The sequence below is a fragment of the Natator depressus genome, chromosome 2 (assembly GCF_965152275.1).
Source record: "Natator depressus isolate rNatDep1 chromosome 2, rNatDep2.hap1, whole genome shotgun sequence".
Lineage (NCBI taxonomy): Eukaryota > Metazoa > Chordata > Testudines > Cheloniidae > Natator > Natator depressus.
This window is the reverse complement of record NC_134235.1, coordinates 45,277,769-45,296,778: the sequence shown is the minus strand read 5'-3', so window position 1 is coordinate 45,296,778 and position 19,010 is coordinate 45,277,769. Positions and strand designations below refer to the sequence as shown.

The following is a 19,010-nucleotide window of genomic DNA, read 5'->3' as shown; positions in this document are numbered from 1 at the left end:
GGCCATTATGATTTTATCATTAGAATTATCTTTCTTATCAAGTTTTTTTTATTATTTCCTATAGCCAATATTTCTTTTAACCATCAGGATTTCTACTGATTTCCAGCATAAGAGCAATTAATCTCATCCGTCAAGTTAACATAACCTGTGAAGCTCTTCCAAATAACAAATCAAATACTGTACTTATAACACTTGGTAGGCCTTTCCTTAATATTTTCCCCCCCAAAAATAAGTGAATATATAAAAAGTAATAAAATTAGGGCTCTCAAACGATTAAAAAAATTGTGACTATTTGTGAGATTAAAAAAATTAATTGTGATTCATTGCAGTTTTAATCGCACTGCTAAACAATAATAGAATACCATTTATTTAAATATTTTTTTAGGTTTTCTGTATTTTCAAAAATAGGCTTGGGGGCTCTGGGCTTCGCCCCCCCCCCCCCCCCCTGGGTGCAGGGCTCCAGGCTCGAGTCCCCTGTCGGGGCTCCGGGCTCCAGCCTCAGGGCACGGGGCTCCCGCCCAACCGCCACACCCGCCCCCTCCCCTTCAGAGCTCTGGACTGGAGCCCACTCCCCTTCAGCCCACCCGATGCTCTGAGCTGGGGCCGCTGCTGATGCCTCCCTCCCTGCCCAAAGGTATGTGATTAATGTGTTAATTTTGTTTTCAGTTAATCTCCGGCGTTAACTGTGGTTAATTGACAGCCCCAAATAAAAAACTTAGTATCATAGAACCATCCACTCTAATGCCCTGCCAATATGCTGTTTAGGTGTCAAATGTGTTATGCAGGATTTGTGTTGTCTAAACCATCCAAGACAGATGGCTATCCAGCCTCCTTTTGAAAAGTCTAATGAAGGAGCTTCCACAACCTCCCTAGGCAGTCTGTTCCATTGTCCTACTGTTCTTACAGTTAGGAAGTTTTTCCTGAGATTTAATCTAAATCTGCTTTGCTGTAGTTTGAACCTATTGCCTCTAGTCCTGCCCTCTGTGGCAAGAGAATAACTTTTCCCATCTTTTTTATGGCAGCCTTTCGAGTATTTGAAGATCACTGTCATGTCCCTCCTTAATCTCCTCTTTTCCAAACTATACATACCCAGTTCCTTCAGTCTTTGCTCATATGGTTTACATTCCATTCCTTCGATCATCTTTGTCATTTGCCTCTGGATCCTTTCCAGTTTCTCTACATCCTTTCTATCCATTGATGACCAAAATTGGACACAGCACTCCAATTGAGGCCTAACCAGTGCTGAGTAGAGCATTACTATCACCTCCCGTGATTTGCATGTTATGCCTCTGTTAATGCAACCTAAAACTGCATTTGCTTTTTTTGCAGCAGCATTGCATTGCTCTGATCCACCACCACTCCCAGATCCTTCTCAGCAGTGCTACTGCCAAGCCAGTTATCCCCTGTTCTGTATTTTTGCATTTGGTTTTTCTTCCCTAAGGGTAGCACCTTAAATTTCATTTGCTAAATTTCATTGTGCCCAGGATGAAGGCATTTTTTGTTAAATATCACCTGCTGTGTTTTACTATCAAAAGTATCTCTTTTTTTTTTTTAAGTCCCATCGGAGTTGCTTTTAGCTGAAAATATGAGAGAAGATTACTTTGTTGGACATAACTTGGAATTTCTTTAAAGCTCCATTTTACTTGAAAGAGCTTTTTTCAGAAACTGAATTGAAATACCAAGGCCCTAAATTATGTTTATTTCAAAGGTAAATTTTGCACTAAAATCACCAACACACAAATGGCATTCATAGAAAGATTTTAATGTTTCAAAGTGTAATGATTTATAACATAGATGCATTTAGTGGAAACTCAAGTCATGCTAAAATTTATAATTATTTCTAGGAAGATCGATGTTTTGAAACAAACTGCAGAAGAGATTTCTTCTAAAACAGGAAACAAGGTAAGTTTATGGATAAGTTTGTATTTTTATATTTTTTTAATGAATTTTAAAGAATTTTTTTTATTCTTTATCTCATGAGTGATACTTTTATAAAGTCTTACAATTGCCTTTTTCTCCATTAATATATAGGTTCATACAATCCAGTGTGATGTGAGAGACCCAGCTTCAGTTAAGAATGCTGTTGCTGAATTAATCAAGGTGGCAGGACATCCTGATGTAAGTATATGATAGTTATGAGGCAAGGACTTCAATCTTCAGTGAAAATACCCTGAATAGTATGTGGGAACAAAAGTGATATATGGTAGAAAAGCAGCTCTGCATACAGAGACCTGCAGAAAAAAGACAGCTACTAATACAGCAGTAGTGCAGCACAAAACTAGTGTTTTATCTGTTTATCTTCGTTTTCTACAGTGCCTATCCCCATAGTATCTAGTCGGTTTTGTGTAGCTATTGAATGATTCAGTAGCCAAATGGACCAAATCCTGTCCCCTTACCCATTCAAAAAGTTCCATTGCTATTCGAGTGGAATTACTTGTGTGAGTAAAGCGAGCAGAATGAAGCCCTACAGGAATTTTATTTATCTCTGGATTTATGACAACTGTCACATTACTATCAGAGTGTCTTCCAAATTAAAAGCAGAAATAACAGTCTCTCTCTCTCTCTTCCTCTCTCTTCCTTCCTTGCCTTTTTTTTGGTGTACACAAAATATACAAAAAAGGTACCTATTTTGAAAACTAACATGTAAAGAAATTACCGATTAAACCTAGCAGGTAAACACTCTCCAATAACCTGCACACAGTCCTCAGCAACTCACTGTCAGCTAAACAAATCAGAACTCTACTCACAAAATGTCAACTTCCATATAGCCAGAGTAAAAAGATAAGCCTTTCCGTGTGCCCAGAAGGTGAACAAATAAGGCTATTTTGGACCAAAGCTAACGGAGCTGGTTCCAAAGCGAAGGGCTTCTCACATAGGACTCTTTACCCCCAGTCCCTCTCTTTTAAGTCCAGAGGTATCCAGCTGTCGCATTATGGAAGAGGGAGATGGGCAGTGTCTCAAGTAGACAGGTCCCAAGCTGGTTAGAGTTGTAGGAGAACTAGCCTGTTCAGTTTTGGGAGACAGGGCACATATGTCAGGCTGGCACTTAGAAGGGCTTTGCCAGTGTAGCTGTAGTGGTATTCCATATCAAAGCACTTCAAGTGTGGACACAGCTTAAACTGGCAAAACTGTGCTTTTGCCAGTATAGCTTAATGCAGTGTGTAGGGCCATCAGAGGGCAGAACTTGGGGGAGAGAGATAACAAAAGCCCAAGGAAGGAAGGAAGGAAATAACTTGGCAAGAGAACAGAGTAGGGGATGTAAAGGAGGGGTCAGAGGACAAAAATGGGATAAAGTGGAGGAGGGAGACAGCGTGGGCTAGAAGTCAGGAAAAAATCCCACCAGAAGCCATGTGAAGAGAATATATACATTTTTTTCACTTTCTTGGAGTTCTGTGTCCTGTTTCAGTACCGTATGTTACAAAACCACTTGACAGTGAGTCTGTTTAAAACATTTATTCTTTTATACCCACTTGTCCTCAATGGGATACAACAGTCAGGATCATTGAACACTGATATTAGCAACTTAGAAAATATTAGATATGTAGGTGGTTGTTTGAACTATTAGTAAAGATCCCTGAGTTTGACCACCTAAAATTCTACCAAGTTACCTGTCCAGAATAGCTTTCTTTCCAGTATTCACTATGGGAGAATGTCGTGGGGCTGGAACACCGCGTCATACTTTGGGGACGGGGGAAAGCTGTTATATCCCTGTGGCGGAGTCCAAATGACCACTCTAGACTCAGAGCAGTATGGCCTAATGACTGGAGTCAAAATGGCTGCCCCCTTCTGCAGGGCTGCATGGCCTAGTGGCCAGGGTCAATATGGCTGCCCCCCCTTAGTCAGGGCTGCGTAGCCTAATGGCCAGAGTCTATATGGTGGCCCTTCTCTGCAGTTTATGATGGATTATTTCCTGTCTGTCTAAACTGTACTTCATTTGATAGGAAGATTTTTACTTCTGTGTCTAGCAATGCCAAAAGGTTTCTTATACCTCTTAAGTGCTATGGTGAACTACCGTATATACTTGTTCATTAGCCCATTCGTTTATAAGCCGACCCCCGAAGATGGATAGGTAAAAAATAGTAAAAACTGTATGACCCTTTCATAAGCAGACCCTATATTTCAAGGGTTATCAAACTTTGGCTCCCGGCCCATCAGGGTAAGCCGATGGAGGGTTGGGACGTTTTGTTTACCTGAAATGTTCACAGGCATGGAGCCCTCAGCTCCCAGTGGCGCCACTTCCTGCAGCTCCAATTTGCTGGGAACGGCAAACTGCGGCCACTGGATGCTGAGGAGCTCTGTGCCTGCAGATGCCCCAAGTAAACAAAATGTCCTGACCCGCCAGCAGCTTACCCTGATGGGCCGGGAGCCAAAGTTTGACAACCCCTGCTATATTTTAAAAGCTGGCATCACAAGAAACACTCAAGTTTTGCTGGAATTATTTTAATGTAATCCAACGAAAAAGCTGTTATAATAATATGTAATAACTGAACAAATATGTAACAAGTAAATTAGAACAATGAGATTTTAAAAAGTCTTAAAATCCTTCAAAGTCTGAATCAGTTTCTGATTCACCAAACAGTTCATTAAACTCTGCTTCAGTCACAGCTGCACCTGCATTGTCATCGTAGATGTCGGCAGTGTCATCTTCAGACTCAGATTCCTTCTCATCATCAGCCTCTGTTGTGTCATCTTCAAATATGGCATCATCTTCTGACCCGTTGAATGCGTTGCTGATACAGCATTTCCTAAATGATTTTTCTGTCATTTCCGAGGGAATGGACACCCACGCGTCCTTGATCCACTTGGTGATCAGATTGATTTCGGGCTTCATAAGAGTCCCGCCTTTTGTCAGCTTCGCCATGCCTGAGCACATCCATTCAGACCATATTTTGCATGGCCTGTCTTTAAAGGATTTGTTCAGGCAGACATCAAGCGGTTGTAGTTGAAGTTAAGCCTCCAGGTATTACAGCCAAAGTAGTTTTCATATTTTTGGCCACACTTTTCACCTCCTCCGTCTTGTGTGCCCTGAACATGTCCCAAACGAGCATAGCAGGTTTCTTGAAAAGTGCTCCTGGTCTCTTATTCCACACTTTTTTTCCAGCCATTCAATAGTCCCACTTTCATCCATCCATCCCTTTTCGTGTGCACGTACAATGACACCAGCAGGAAATTTCATGTTTTTAGGCAAGGTTTTTTTTAAAAAACAACAGGAGGGAGCTTTGATCCATTTGCCAAACACAATAAAACCACCGTAAAATGGATTTTTTCATGGCCAGTGGTTTTAATTAAAACTGTATTTTCACCAACACCGATTACCATTCTGTTGCTCGGGAGATCGAATGTCATCGGTGTTTCGTCCATATTTCCTATTTGTGACAGTTCAAATGCATATTTCTTTCGATATTTTATAATAAACCTTTGGAAAGATTAGATTTTTTTTCTTCCAGATCTCTCAGCAGCTTTTGCGCTATCTTTGTTAGCTGACAAAGACAGACACTATGGTGGTTCATGAAGTGAGTACACCAACCCGCTGATGCGACAAACATTGATGGCTTTACTGACTTGTATTTGCAAAAAGAAAAGGAGTACTTGTGGAACCTTAGAGACTAACAAATTTATTAGTCTCTAAGGTTCCACAAGTACTCCTTTTCTTTTTGCGGATACAGACTAACACGGCTGCTACTCTGAAACTTGACTTGTATTTGTCATCTTTCGACATTTGCAGAGCACGCAGACGAATTCCAGTTCTAGTGACAATGTACCCATTTTGTCAACATTCAACAACCCAATTATTGAGATCTTTCTCCAGCTCAGGAAATGAAGCGCACCTCTTTGGACATTTTTTTCTTGCTTCTTGGCATGTCTTTTAGTGTTTTATTTTTTCGCCATTCTCTTACTTCTCATTGATACAGAATTCACGAGCAGCGGCGCAATTATTGTTTGCTTCTGCATATTCAACAACTTTAAGTTTGAACACTGCGTGATAAGCAGAGCTTTTTCTTTTGATTTCGCCGTTGTTCATTTTAAATACTAGTATGAAAATAGATTATTATTATAGTAGTTATAGATTTTGTAGGACTTTATACAGGAATGTCACCTGCTTTATCACTGTCAAATTATTATTATTGTTTTATTTCAAAGCAGCCCTATAGATTGGCATGTCTGTGGGGATAACAGGCTGTTTCAATTTTATTAGAGATTCCATCGATTCTGCATGTTATATTTTCATATTGGCTCGAGACTTATGAGGTCCTTTGGTAGAAATGCATGAAGAGATCAAATTACTGCTCTTTTAGGATTCCTTTCAAGCCAATCTAGTCCACTAAACAAAGCCTTTGCAACTTTAAAAGGCTGCAGTATTGACATCAATAAATGGGTCGGCAAACTTTGGCTCCCGGCCTGTCAAGGTAAGCCGCTGGCGGGTTGGGACATTTTGTTTACCTGGAGCGCCTGCAGGCATGGAGACCCTCAGTTCCCTGTGGCCACGGTTCGCCGTTCCCAGCCAATGGGAGCTGCGGGAAGTAGCTGGGAACAGCAAACCGCGGCCATGAGGAACCCTCAGTTCCTCCATGCCTACAGGCGCTCCAGGTAAACAAAATGACAGTGTATTAGATATTCAATTCAATGGTTTCATGGAGTTTAAAATCAGCAAATTTTGGTGTAGACCCATTTATAAGCCGACCCCCGCTCTTTGATGCGTCACTTTTTTACCAAAAAAATTCAGCTTATGAACGAGTATATATGGTAATTTCTGTATAACTTTTTAGGCTTGTCTTCTCTTGTTTTAGGTTGTGATAAACAATGCAGCTGGAAACTTTGTTTCTCCTACTGAACGTCTTTCTGCTAATGCGTGGAAAACAATAGTTGATATTGTTCTTAATGGTACTGCCTTTGTAACTCTAGAAATTGGAAAGGAACTAATTAAAGTACAAAAAGGTAAGTTACACTTAAAGCTAAACAGTGCCTGAGGATTGTGACATCTCATTACCATTTACTGTCCTTGCTTTAAAACTTGTGTACAATAGCAAGTTTTGATGCTTTAAATGAACATTTTGGTAAATGAGTTGTAATGCTGTACAGGTTTGAAAGAAGAAACTTTTGTATAGTGCAAACCTCTATACAACACAGCACTACCTTGCAGAATCCATCATTTTATTTTAGGACCTGATCCTGCAATCAGATCCAAAGTGAATGAGGCTGCCTACATAAATCTGATTGCAGGATTTGGACCTTATCTGTAAATTATTAAAAATAGTGCTATAACTCATCTCCTGTGTCCTTTCTCCATTTTCCTTTAATTAAGCAATGAACTATGTGGCATTCATTTAAATGGATTCAGTTAGGTTAAAAATCATGCTAGGTTATTTTTTCCCTCCCAAAAATACCATTAATGTTACTATCGGCACCTTAGATTTATTTAAAGTAAAAGAACTGCAAACATCTAACTTGCTTTTCACTACTTTTGAAGACTTTTTGAATTTCCCTCTACTTCACCAATAAAAGTAGACGTATTGGTTTCAGTCTTCTTTCTAGTCCGTTTCCAGTCATTTTTCAAGTTCCAGGCTGTGATGTTTAATGTTAACTAGAGGTTAATGTTTAACTTCAAGCAATATTTTTAAATTATGAAAATATTTAAGATTAGGTTTTGTTTCTCATTTTTCCTAAATTCAAATTTTGATCCTAAAGTACTTGACAGAGTGTCTGACGGTAACTCTGAAAATTGGACTAATTGGTAATTCTGTTCCAGTGGACATTCAAATATATAGTGCCTGAGTAGGCGACAACGTAACCAATTTTTTTCATTTGTTTTAGGGGAAAATGTTATATGCCAGTATATAATAACTGGCAGACGTATGTAGAAAGCTCTATTTTTATTCTGGCACACTGCTTTGCTAATTTATAAAATGAAAAAAGATAAATCTTCCTTTCCTGCTCTTTGGCTAGCAGCAATGCAAGTTCTTGGGTATGGTTTTCCATATGGTCCCTTTTTTATTACTACTTTTCCAGATTTATTAAGGCACATGGTCATACATTGAGTCAATAGCTCACACTAGATAAGAGCCTAGAATTGTCCTGACTTGTATTTAGAAAGATTAGCTTTTTAATAGGTAAATTTTGGTAAACGTCGATTTCACTGTACGCACACAAAACAACAAAAAGTAGTTCCATCAGTGGTGACAGAAATTTACGCATAGGCGAAGTAAGAAAAATGCTGATTGAGAACTTAAGAATTTGATTTAATTATATTTACTTAGTATATTTTGACATGTGACGTTGACAATTTGTGTTAAGACTTATATGAAGTGTTAACTTTTTGAATCTCAGTATGTACTGTCACTAAAAAAATTGTCTGATCACACCCCATAATTTCCCACAACTGAGAAAATTTAAAAAATAAAAATTGGAAAAAAAAGCGTTAAACCCATGATTTCACACAACGGTGAACATTTCAATTGATAAAAATAAAAAATGCTTGAAAATAAACATTGATATTATCTGTCAAATATAAACAATAAAAATTGAATTCTGCAAAACCTATTTGTATTGCATTTCTCTAGCTGCCTGATCAGATGGACTTGTTCATTCTAAGGTTTCAGATTTTTGTTGCTTTAACACAGTCTGCAATTATGTAAAAGCAGCAAAAAGTGTTTCCTTTCTAATAATAAACTTTCCCAAATATGTTCTTAATTATTGTACAATCACTGTGTCAGGCTCTTTCATACCTGAAACCATATTTACTGCTCATTAGATTGTAGTTTTAAAATCATCTCTTCATATATTTTGCTGTATATCATTATGAGCTTCATTATGATCTTTTTAATGAATCTGCATATAACTGCCTCTTTGTGCTTCAGGGAATCCTTGGGAATAAGGTATTTTAATTTCTATGGGATTTTTCCTTGGGAACATTTAAAATAGTAAATTGCTAGTAGAGTATAGACTTAATTCAAGAATGAGTTACATAATCTTCCGTTGTTTTTGTGATAATTATAATGAAAATTCATAGTCTCTTCACTGTACATGAATATTGAGTAGTTCACTTTACATATGTGAGCCATCTCATCTTGCAACTGTAATGTAATCTCTTCCTCTATTACCCAAAACATACATTTATTCCAGAACGATATAGGAAAAATATAGAAGTGCAAGAAGTCCTATCTAGAGCATGAAAAGTAATAGCATGCATATAGGCTTGTTCCTATATTTTACCTGAACAAAAATCTGTTACTATCATAATTACAAAAAATGCTAATATGGTCATATTTATTGGGATTGCAGTCTTTATGACAACTTAGTACAACTTTACTCCAAAAAGCGTCCACGATGCTTTGAATTTGCTTTGCCATTGCTGTATGTTGATGACTAGAGTTTAAAGTTTCAAAGCTGTGTATAGACACTTTAGAGTATGTTATGGTCTCTGGTCAAATGGTATTTTCATGTGCCACATGCAATGCATTCTGGAAATGTACAGTCAGTCCAATAACACTTAGGTACTAATATCTTCTTCCTACTCAGCATCTAAGATCCATCCCAACAGACAAATCTTTGTTGGGACCTCTTAATGTCCTGCCTATTTTACTGCAGTAGCGTCTTTTCTGGTCTTCCAAACATATACCTTGCTTCCCTTTAGTCAATACTCATACATTGCAGCCATTAAAGTCAGCTTCCTTGTCTCACAATAGGAACTTGTCAATGTCCTTTTCAGTTATCTTCCCTGGCTCCCCATCTCATATCCCATTAAATTTAAGCTTCTTGCCTCTTTCTTCAAAGCTCCATGTAATTCTTTCCATTTCTACATATCCTTATTAAGTTTCATGGCATCCCTTTACCTTCCCTCTCCACTCTAATAGTGTCCACACCCTTGGCCACCAGTTTATCGTCTTTCACAGTCGTGCTTTCTTCTTCATGGCACCCTCATGCAAGGCCTGTTCACATTTAAGGCCCTCTTAAGAGACCCACTTCTGCCATGCTGCCTTCAGTGAATCTCATTTATATTTTTTAAAATTCCCTATTTGTTGTTTCCCTTCCCCTAACCCATGTCTACTTGCCTCTCCTTACGATATGAGCTCCTTGGAGCAGGGACCATTCTTTCTTGAATGTTTGGGATGCACATAGTACATTGTGAGTGCTACTATAAACAAATAATAATAGTATGCTAGCATACATCACAGCTGTTGTTACAGAGACACTGACATGTATTTTAGGTCCAAAATGTGATCTACATTAAAACTATTTTTATAAATAGTACACAGTTTGTTTAGCTTTTAAGCTCTTTGTTACAGGAAGTGTCTTACTGTGCATTTGTATTCTTCCTAGCAGAGTGGGGGGCCCCAATCTCTGTTGGGGCATATAAGTGTTACTGTAATACAAATTACTATTAGTAATCTGCCAGTCCATTGCCTCTTTATTTAAACATTATTTTAAATTTTAACACGAGATAGTGAAAACAATTAAATAATGCCTTTTAATGAACTGATACATTTACACATACACCTTGTAAGAGTGAACTGAAATACATATAAATAAAACATTGATGAGCCTTAACAATACCTGGTAAATATCAGTTTTGCTGCTTCTAAGCTGGGGGCACCTGGTTTTACTTAACATGCATTTAATAAACCTATCCCTTGTAAGTCTACTAATTACGAATAATTTATATCCACATCAAAATAGATTTTAAAGTTAGCTTGGGGTTTTTTTGGTCTGTTTTTCTGTTAAAATTCTCCATACAGAGACTTTGATTTCTTTAAGGCTAATTGTTTTTATTTTAATTCTCCTGTGAATTTTTCTCAACATAAATGTTTAATTGAGTTACTTTACTTTGACTTTGTATGTGGGCTATCCCCAAGACATAAAATGTTCGTGATGTCCATTGGGCAACAGTTCTAATTAAAATCATTATTCTACCTATAGTATTTTTTTTTTAATATTTTAGTTTTACATTCACTAGCATAAGGAACTAGTGGTCTCTTTACCAGGGACTTATAGCTAATGTTTTATCCGCCCCCCCCCTTCCCCCAACTACAGTAGGTACGCACTAATGATTGGGCAAGCTATTTTGAGTTACTGAGTATTACAAAAGAAAGTGAGTGAACAAACAAAAATATTACATCACAAAAAGTACTTCATTTATGTTGATAATTGCTATTCTAACTGAATGTATTTTATAAAAACAGTCTTTGTTAGGAGACCTCATTATGGCACTAATAGCAAGATTTAGTACAATTGTCAAGATTAACTTGGGCATATTTTCTGCTGTAGTATGAGTTACTGTAACCTGCTAAGAAAAGAGATCTCTGAGCACTAGAATAAACTTCAATTTCAGCCTCAAGCCCCCTACTGCAATTCGTAATAATTTAAGACTATGCTGAAATTAATAATTGTTCACATTGATGTTTTATGTCCTGCCCTTTCAGCCAGGAAGTGTGGGGAACTGATGGAAGCTGGAGCAAAAATAGCTGCCTGAGAACTGGGGGTATGCCTGCACTGCAGATGGAGGTGTAATTCCCATCTTGAGAAGACACCCACGCTAGCTTTCATCAAGCTAAAAATAGCAGTGCAGCCACAGCAGCACGAGCAGTGGCTCGGGCTAGCCGCCAGAGTACGTCTCTAGGATCTTGGATTGGATTGTTCTCAGGCAGCTAGCCCAAGCAGTTGCCTATGCCATCGCAGCTATATCACTGGTTGTAGAACGCTACCACAAGCAAAGCTAGCATGTGTACATCTACCCAAGTTGGAAATTACAGCTCTAATTGCAGTATAGAAATATCCTAAAGGCCTGGGCCTCAAGAAGTATCATGAGAATAGTAACCTGGCTCATGCCTTGTGTACACTAGAAGGAGTTTATTGGTATAATTTCAGTGTCAGAGGGACTCTGTGGGTGCAAGGACCTACTTGCACAATTCCAAATGCAGTATTGGGGTTTATAGTACCACCAAGAAAAAGAATTTTTATATATGGAAAAACTCTTTCATTTCAGGGACAGGGAGAATCGAAAGTGAAAAGAACAGCTGGAGCCAAACTTGTTTGAGTTCATTTTTACAGCTGAAAGTTAAATCCCTGAAAACAGAGATGAAAACCAGTACTGTTCTGATACTTATGTTGATTTTAAGATTTGTAGCTCATCCTACATGTTTAAAAATGTTATCTTCTTGCATCTTACAGGGGCAGCATTCTTGGCTATTACAACAATCTATGCGGAGAGTGGGTCTGGATTTGTATCACCAAGTGCCTCTGCCAAAGCTGGGGTAGATGCAATGTGCAAGTGAGTAGTTGAGCATACCAGTGCTTTATCTTCACATTTCCCAGACTGGGCTGATCGGTTCTTTATCCACATCTTGTCAGTCTGGCAAAATTAAGCTATTTGACTGGATCATGAATGAACTCCTTAGCTTCCATTTTATGTAACAAGAAAGCAGTTGCTACTATCACAGCTTCTCATGGAAAGAAGATTTAAGTTGTATTACTTTTGCCATCTTACTAGAGCAAAAAGATCAATAAATAGAAGTTTACTCAATTCCATGGAATTCTGCTGCTTAGATTTTAATCAGGACTATCTGCAATAATTCCTTTAATAGCATTACACAGATATCCACATTTATTCCCCAAACAAAGACATCTGTGATTAGCAGCTATATGGGAATAGATCAGCATGAGGACTAGTACGTTGGCCCGAGGGTCACATCACTGACACCTTTTCATATAAAGGTACAAACCCCCTGCCCCGCCTCTTCCCACCCCTTCCCCAAAGTCCCCACCCCAAATCCCCACCCCTGCCCCACCTCTTCTCTGCCGCCTTCTCCCCTGAGTGCACGGCTCCCTGCTCCTCCCCCTCCCTCCTGGAAAGTGCTAAGCGCTGCCAAACAGCTGTTTGGCAGCAGGAAGCGCCTGGAGGTATACAGAGGAGCAGGGACGCGGGGGGGAGGGGAGCTTGGCGGCGGCAGGAAATAACCTTGTGGGCCACATACGGCCCACAGGCCACGTGTTTGAGACCCCTGGAATAGATGATACTAACAGACAGTTCAGCCCGTACACTTCAGTAGAGACAATCAAATGGAAATGTTTGAAAATATAAGTAGGTCAGGTATGATTTTCTCCAGAATCAAATAAGGGACACTTTTTTCCTTTGTTCTTTTACACTTTTTTCATAGAAGTTGAGTATGACTTAAAAGGGTGTATTTCAAAGACTAGCCACCTTATTCATTTACCACAACAGATGTTTTAGCACCTTTAAAGAAACAGCATGTGCAAAGACGATATTGTTCATAAAAGGAAAACTGCATTTCTTACTCTGCTTTGTAAAACATATTAGAAGTTGGGGTTTGGTTATCTTATTTTTCCTAAAACACTTGGTTTGAGAATTATATTGAAGACTGCCACAAGTGTGTACTGGTGGGATTTTCTAAAGTGCCTAAGTGAGATAGGTACCTAAGTCCCAATGATTGTCATTAATGTATGCTTTATATACTTCAAATTGGTGTTACTGTATTCGTCAGTTGGCTAATTAAATGTAACATGAGATCCATGTGTGAGAAGATTCAAATCCAATAACAAAAAAAAGTAAAAATATTTCAAAAAAATCTGAGAACCTAGGTCAGGATTCAAATGTTAAAAGTGTTTATAAATTTGACACATATACTTCCCAGAATTGATTCTAAATTACGTCCTGAATAACATTAGACAACATGCTGTTTGAAATATTTATGCATTCTATTAATGAATTTTTAGGTCTCTTGCAGCTGAATGGGGTAGATATGGCATGAGATTCAATGTGATCCAACCAGGTCCAATAAGAACAAAGGTACACTTCTGTTGTTAAAAAGTGAGACATGACTTTACATGTGCTTAGGCCTGGCAGAAATTGATTTTTATTTTTGTTATAATTTTGATGGAAAATATTAATGTTTATTTTAAAGCAGTTTATATATTTGTATTCATTTATATTTTCACAGTTGCACAAAATTATGGTTTTTCGGCTTCTTATTTTTTTCTCAAATTTTCACAATTGTGGGAACTTATGGCAGTCATACAATAATTATTTAATGACATTAGATGTTGAGATTTAAAAAGTTAAAGCTTTATAACTGTTAACACAAATTGTCGTCATATCAAAATATACAAAATAAATAGTCTTAAATCAAACTCCAGTGAGTTACCAAGCAGCATTTCTTTTACTTTGCCTATCTGTAAATTTTGATATTTGATGGAAATATATTTTAATCAGTTTGTGTGTGTACAGTGAAATTGATATTGTCATGAGGTGCTCCACTCACCGCCAGTCTAGCGTCTCCTCCTGGTCACTTGGCAGTGTTCTCATTCACTGCCCCGGTGCCACTCCCTCAGTAGCTAGAAGGGGAACCGGGCCTGCCCTCTACTCCAGGTTCCAGTCCAGGGACCTTCAGCTCAGCAGTTCTGGGCTTCCTCTCTATGTCCTTACTGTTCCATCTCTGGACTGCTTCCTACACTCTGGTTCCCCTTTTCTCTCTCTGGGTGTACCAGCTCCAAAAAACCTTTTCCCAGGGAGTGACTACCCTTTCTCAGCAGCTGTCCCTATCTTGTGACAGCTTCCTGGCTTTATAGGCCTCACGTGTTCGTACACAGTTGAGCCTGTTCCTAATTAGCTGCCTGCAGCCAAAAGCTCCCCTGTTTGAAGCCTAATTAGCTGATTGGGCCACCCCATCACAGACACATATCGACATTTACCAATAAAAATCTAATGATTCCAAGTCTACATATGTTATGTCATGCAAACATGCTTTAATATAGCATATCCCTTACTATAACCCTTTTGGTATAGATAAGACCAAACTTGGTTTCTCCAGTGATCCAACAGTGTTGTGCAACATTGAGCAAGTCACTAATACTCTCAGTAGTTTATTTTCTCCATCTGTGAAATGAGAGTAATTGTAAATTCTTCAGGATAGTATTTTCCCAAACTTTTAAAAGCTGAGCCTCCCTTCTCCCAATAAAGGAAAATGGAACTTCATGCCTCTCCAACTCCTCTGAGGGTTGTCTAAGGTTTACTCTCATTTTAGAAGTTTTGTTAAATGAAATTAAATGGTATTTTTAAACAGGTCTTTCATTTTTTATTTTAAGAAATGACATATTTGTCTGAGGAAAGCAAGGCTTTACATTAAATTCTTGGCATTTGTTTGTCTGTAATTCTTTTGAATACCACAGCCAATCAATTCCAAAATTTCAGGGAATGTTGTAGGCATCAATGGGTAGAACCCTATTGATTTTGGTGAAAATAGGAAAAGTGGAAGGAGGAAATTGGAGGACACACGGGCCCCTGGCATCTGGTTAGCAGACCCAGCAGCTTCAACTTCCTTTACAATTGTGTATATATCAAAAAACTGGTTTATGACAACCCTTAATGCCTTCCAGCATAATAATACCCACCATCTCAGCTCTGCTGATCCTCCCAGTACAGTTTAAAAATGTTGACATCCTGAATGACTTATGTCCCAGACAGAAAGAAAAGAAATAAGAGTGGTGGGGGAAATGGGGAGGTTCACAGAAGTCCTGGTGATTGGGTGGCAGGGAGAACAGGGGGAACCCTGGTATTGAAAGGAAGGGGGAAAGGGAAAGCATAGAAGAGGGAGAAAATAGGGGAGGCATAGAGCCCCTGGCATGGGAGACAGTGATATGGGTGAAGGAAGACATGGGGGGCACACAGAGCCCCTGGCATGAATGATGGAGTGGGGGATTTGCAGGGAGTCCCTGAACTAGAGGGGTATGGGAGGTTGACAAACAGGGAGCTTGTAGGGGTAATGGAGCAATGCAAGGAGCCCCAGGTGAATACAGTGTGCTTGGTCTACAGATACAACAACGCATGCAACTCCCTAGTCAATACGGGATGTTATATCAATGAATACAAGTTATTTTATTATTTAAAACTGAAATAAAACATTAATTGTCAAGTTTACAGTATCACTTCACAGCAGTTTTTAGTTCTAGTTGCATGTGCTAAGTGTTGACATTAATTTTTTTCTCTAAAATACGGTTTCACACTCATTGACTATGTTAAGCACAGGTCTTGGTCTTGGCCTTGGCTTCCTCTGAAGTGGGCTTAGATACTCTCATGGGCAATTTTGGCTTTGCTTCTCAAGCAGAAGTAAGGGAAATAAACCCACCCCTGTCGTCACTTAGAGTAGATTGTGTAGACCTTCATAATAAACCTTGAATAATTAAATACTTTACATTAACTATCATCATTGTATCTGAGTTAGTGGGGCAGCTCATGCTTCAGGGGTATTGTTCAGGCTCTCTGCGAACTAAGGTAGGCATTGCTGCATCAGGTGCTTGTGAGTCAAGTTTTCAAGGTTCTCTGCAGCTGTAATAGCTGGAGACTTACTTTTTTAATGAAAGCTGATATGCTGGAGAACAATTGAGAGGCCTATCTTTATTCTCCCCGCACTTGTCCTAGGGGAAGGGGCCCACACTTTGGGAAACACTGTTTTAAGTAACCATAGGAGGAAAAGAAAAGTCCTTTGTCAGTGCCAAGTTATTAGATATACAACCTGGTATTTTAAAAAATAAGATCATAAAGCAGTTATGTTACTATATATTACTATTTTACTGATGTGTTTTACTAAATAGCACTGTGCTTGCATTGACTTCAATTATGTTTTCTTAGGTTTCTGATTTTGCTTAGTAAAGTTTATTCTTGTTAGTAAGAGTCCATTTGAGTGAGGTTTTTCTCCCCAGGCTCAGCCATGTCTTGCACTGTCCCCAGATATTCAAATGCACTTTAAAGCCCAAGGCTATCTAGATTTATTCTGTTCGTTGTTCCTATTCAACCAGATTAAAGGATGCTTGCTTTTCAGTTTCGTTATTCTGTGCTATGTATGATTCTGGTTTCATTTTAAGTTTCCTCTACATTTCTTTAGTAGCTCTGAGGCATTTTCGTTTTTCTCAAAGCTTTATCCTGCACGTTTTCAGAAAAAGTGCACAAGATGTTTACTAGAGCCTCTCTTTACTGCTCTCTAATCGTGTAGAAGGGTCACTGCTGAACACCATGAACTGCTTTGTTAAATTCTGGTGTAACTGGTTGACTGAATTTACCCCAGAATTTGACCTTTGTCTCCTGTTCTCTCTTAACCCAGCCCCCAATAAGCATGGGATTGTCACAACACTCCTACTAACTGTTAGCTTCTGTATTAAGTCTGATACCAGAAATCAAATCTTAGTTTGAATTTATTTTCTAGTTACTCAGAACATTTTGCTGAATGTTGTTGTTGTTTTTTTTTTAACTCTGTAGGGTGCTTTTAGTCGTCTTGACCCAACAGGTACATTTGAGAAAGAAATGATTGGGAGGATTCCCTGTGGCCGTCTGGGAACTGTAGAAGAAATTGCAAATCTTGCCACATACCTCTGTAGTGAATATGCAAGTTGGGTGACTGGAGCAGTAAGTTTTCGTTATTCTAGTTCATGCTGTCACCAGTATTAAGCTTATAGATGATGTTCTGAGTGGTGTTTAAAGAAGCTTTAGGTGCTGTAGCGTATTTGAGAACTTAGCAAAAGAAATTGCTAATCTGAAAACTTTAGGTTCATTTTTAACCTAGTCAGTTGATTATATTTAAGGCTACGATTTAGTAGTGGAGGTCGCGAAGCCTCAAATCCGTGACTTCCAGTGACCTCCGTGACTTCAGCCTGTGGCGCTCGGGAGCTGCCCATGGGGGCCGGGAGCAGCGGTGCACACCTGCCGCCCCTGGCAGCCCCCAGAAAAGACGTCCCAGGTGGCGGGGGTACCCTGCAACTCCCAGCCACCCCTGGCGGCGGGGGAACCCCGAGCTCCTGGCTGCGGTGTGGGCCCCTGGAGCTGTGGGTGGCAGGGGCACCCCCAAGCTCTAAGCCGTGGCGGGCGGTGGAAGAACTCCTGAGCTCCAAGCCGTGGCGGGCGGTGGAGGTCTCTGGAACTGCTGGCAGTGGGAACACCCTGCAGCTCCCGGTCCCCAGGAGTAGCAGGGGAACCCCCAAGCTTCTAGCTGCAGCGGGCCCTCAGGGCTGTGGGGGTACCCCAGAGCTCCCAGCCCCCGCAGATGGCAGGGGACCCCCGAAGCTGCAGGCGGCTCGGGCCCCACAGCTCCCAGCTGTGGGGTGCGGGGGATCCTGGAGCTCCAACACCCAACCTGCAGTGGGGGCCCCCGGAGCTCCTAGCCACTGCGCAGCTGCCCTGTTGCAAGTGGTGTGGGGACCCACAGATCACCATTTTGTCAGGGATATTTTAAGTAAAAGTCACGGACAGGTCACAGCTTCCATGAATTTTTTTTATTGCTCGTGACCTCTCCGTGACTTTTACTAAAAATATCCATAGGGTGACCAGCCAGCAAATATGAAAAATCGGGACAGGGGTGGAGGGTAATAGGTACCTATATAAGACAAAGTCCCAAAAAATCAGGACTGTCCCTATAAAATCGGGACATCTGGTTACCCTAAATATCCGTGACAAACTCTTAGCCTTAATTATACTTCACTCTAGCTAATGGTTTTAAAGCACAGAGCTTCTTATAAGAAGTGTTGCATTCATTTATTCTGAGTGTATTGTTTAGTCTGAATTTGTACAAGTTGAGGTTGATGTTTCCAAACCCTGATATATGAGAATGCTAATGATACAGGAGAATAAAAAAGCACCAATCTTAAGTGTATTGCTTCCTTTTCCCCTAGGTTATTAGAATGGATGGTGGAGAATATGTTTCTATGGCTGGAGAGTTCAATGACCTGAAAAAGGTAATAAGTTACATGCATACTATTTACATACAAACATACTTAAAAATGTATATAAGTGAAATGCTATTTCTTCTTATATTATGTAGGTTACCAATGAGCAGTGGGATATAATGGAAGCATTAATCAGGAAAACAAAAGGCTCTTAAAATACTCGTCTTATCTTCCTTACAGAAAGTATCACTGGAAAAGTACCGTTAGCTGTAAATCACACACATATTAAGAAATAATCTTGTTAAACATTTTATTGGCAATTCTAATAAAATATTTTTAAATTGGAA

At 39.4% G+C, this 19,010-nt stretch overlaps 1 protein-coding gene across 3 annotated transcripts in view; it reads left to right on the top strand.

Annotated features, from left to right (window-relative positions):
- The window catches only part of DECR1 (2,4-dienoyl-CoA reductase 1), a 36,202-nt gene extending 17,192 nt beyond the window's left edge, over positions 1 to 19,010 (top strand). For all 3 annotated transcript variants that reach the window (XM_074944127.1, XM_074944128.1, XM_074944126.1), the window contains 8 exons: positions 1,845 to 1,902; positions 2,032 to 2,118; positions 6,789 to 6,936; positions 12,166 to 12,265; positions 13,729 to 13,801; positions 17,264 to 17,410; positions 18,670 to 18,732; positions 18,819 to 19,010. In XM_074944127.1, the coding sequence (XP_074800228.1) occupies positions 1,845 to 1,902; positions 2,032 to 2,118; positions 6,789 to 6,936; positions 12,166 to 12,265; positions 13,729 to 13,801; positions 17,264 to 17,410; positions 18,670 to 18,732; positions 18,819 to 18,878 (736 nt within the window). In that variant the 3' untranslated portion in view covers positions 18,879 to 19,010. The remainder of the gene's footprint in view (positions 1 to 1,844; positions 1,903 to 2,031; positions 2,119 to 6,788; positions 6,937 to 12,165; positions 12,266 to 13,728; positions 13,802 to 17,263; positions 17,411 to 18,669; positions 18,733 to 18,818) is intronic.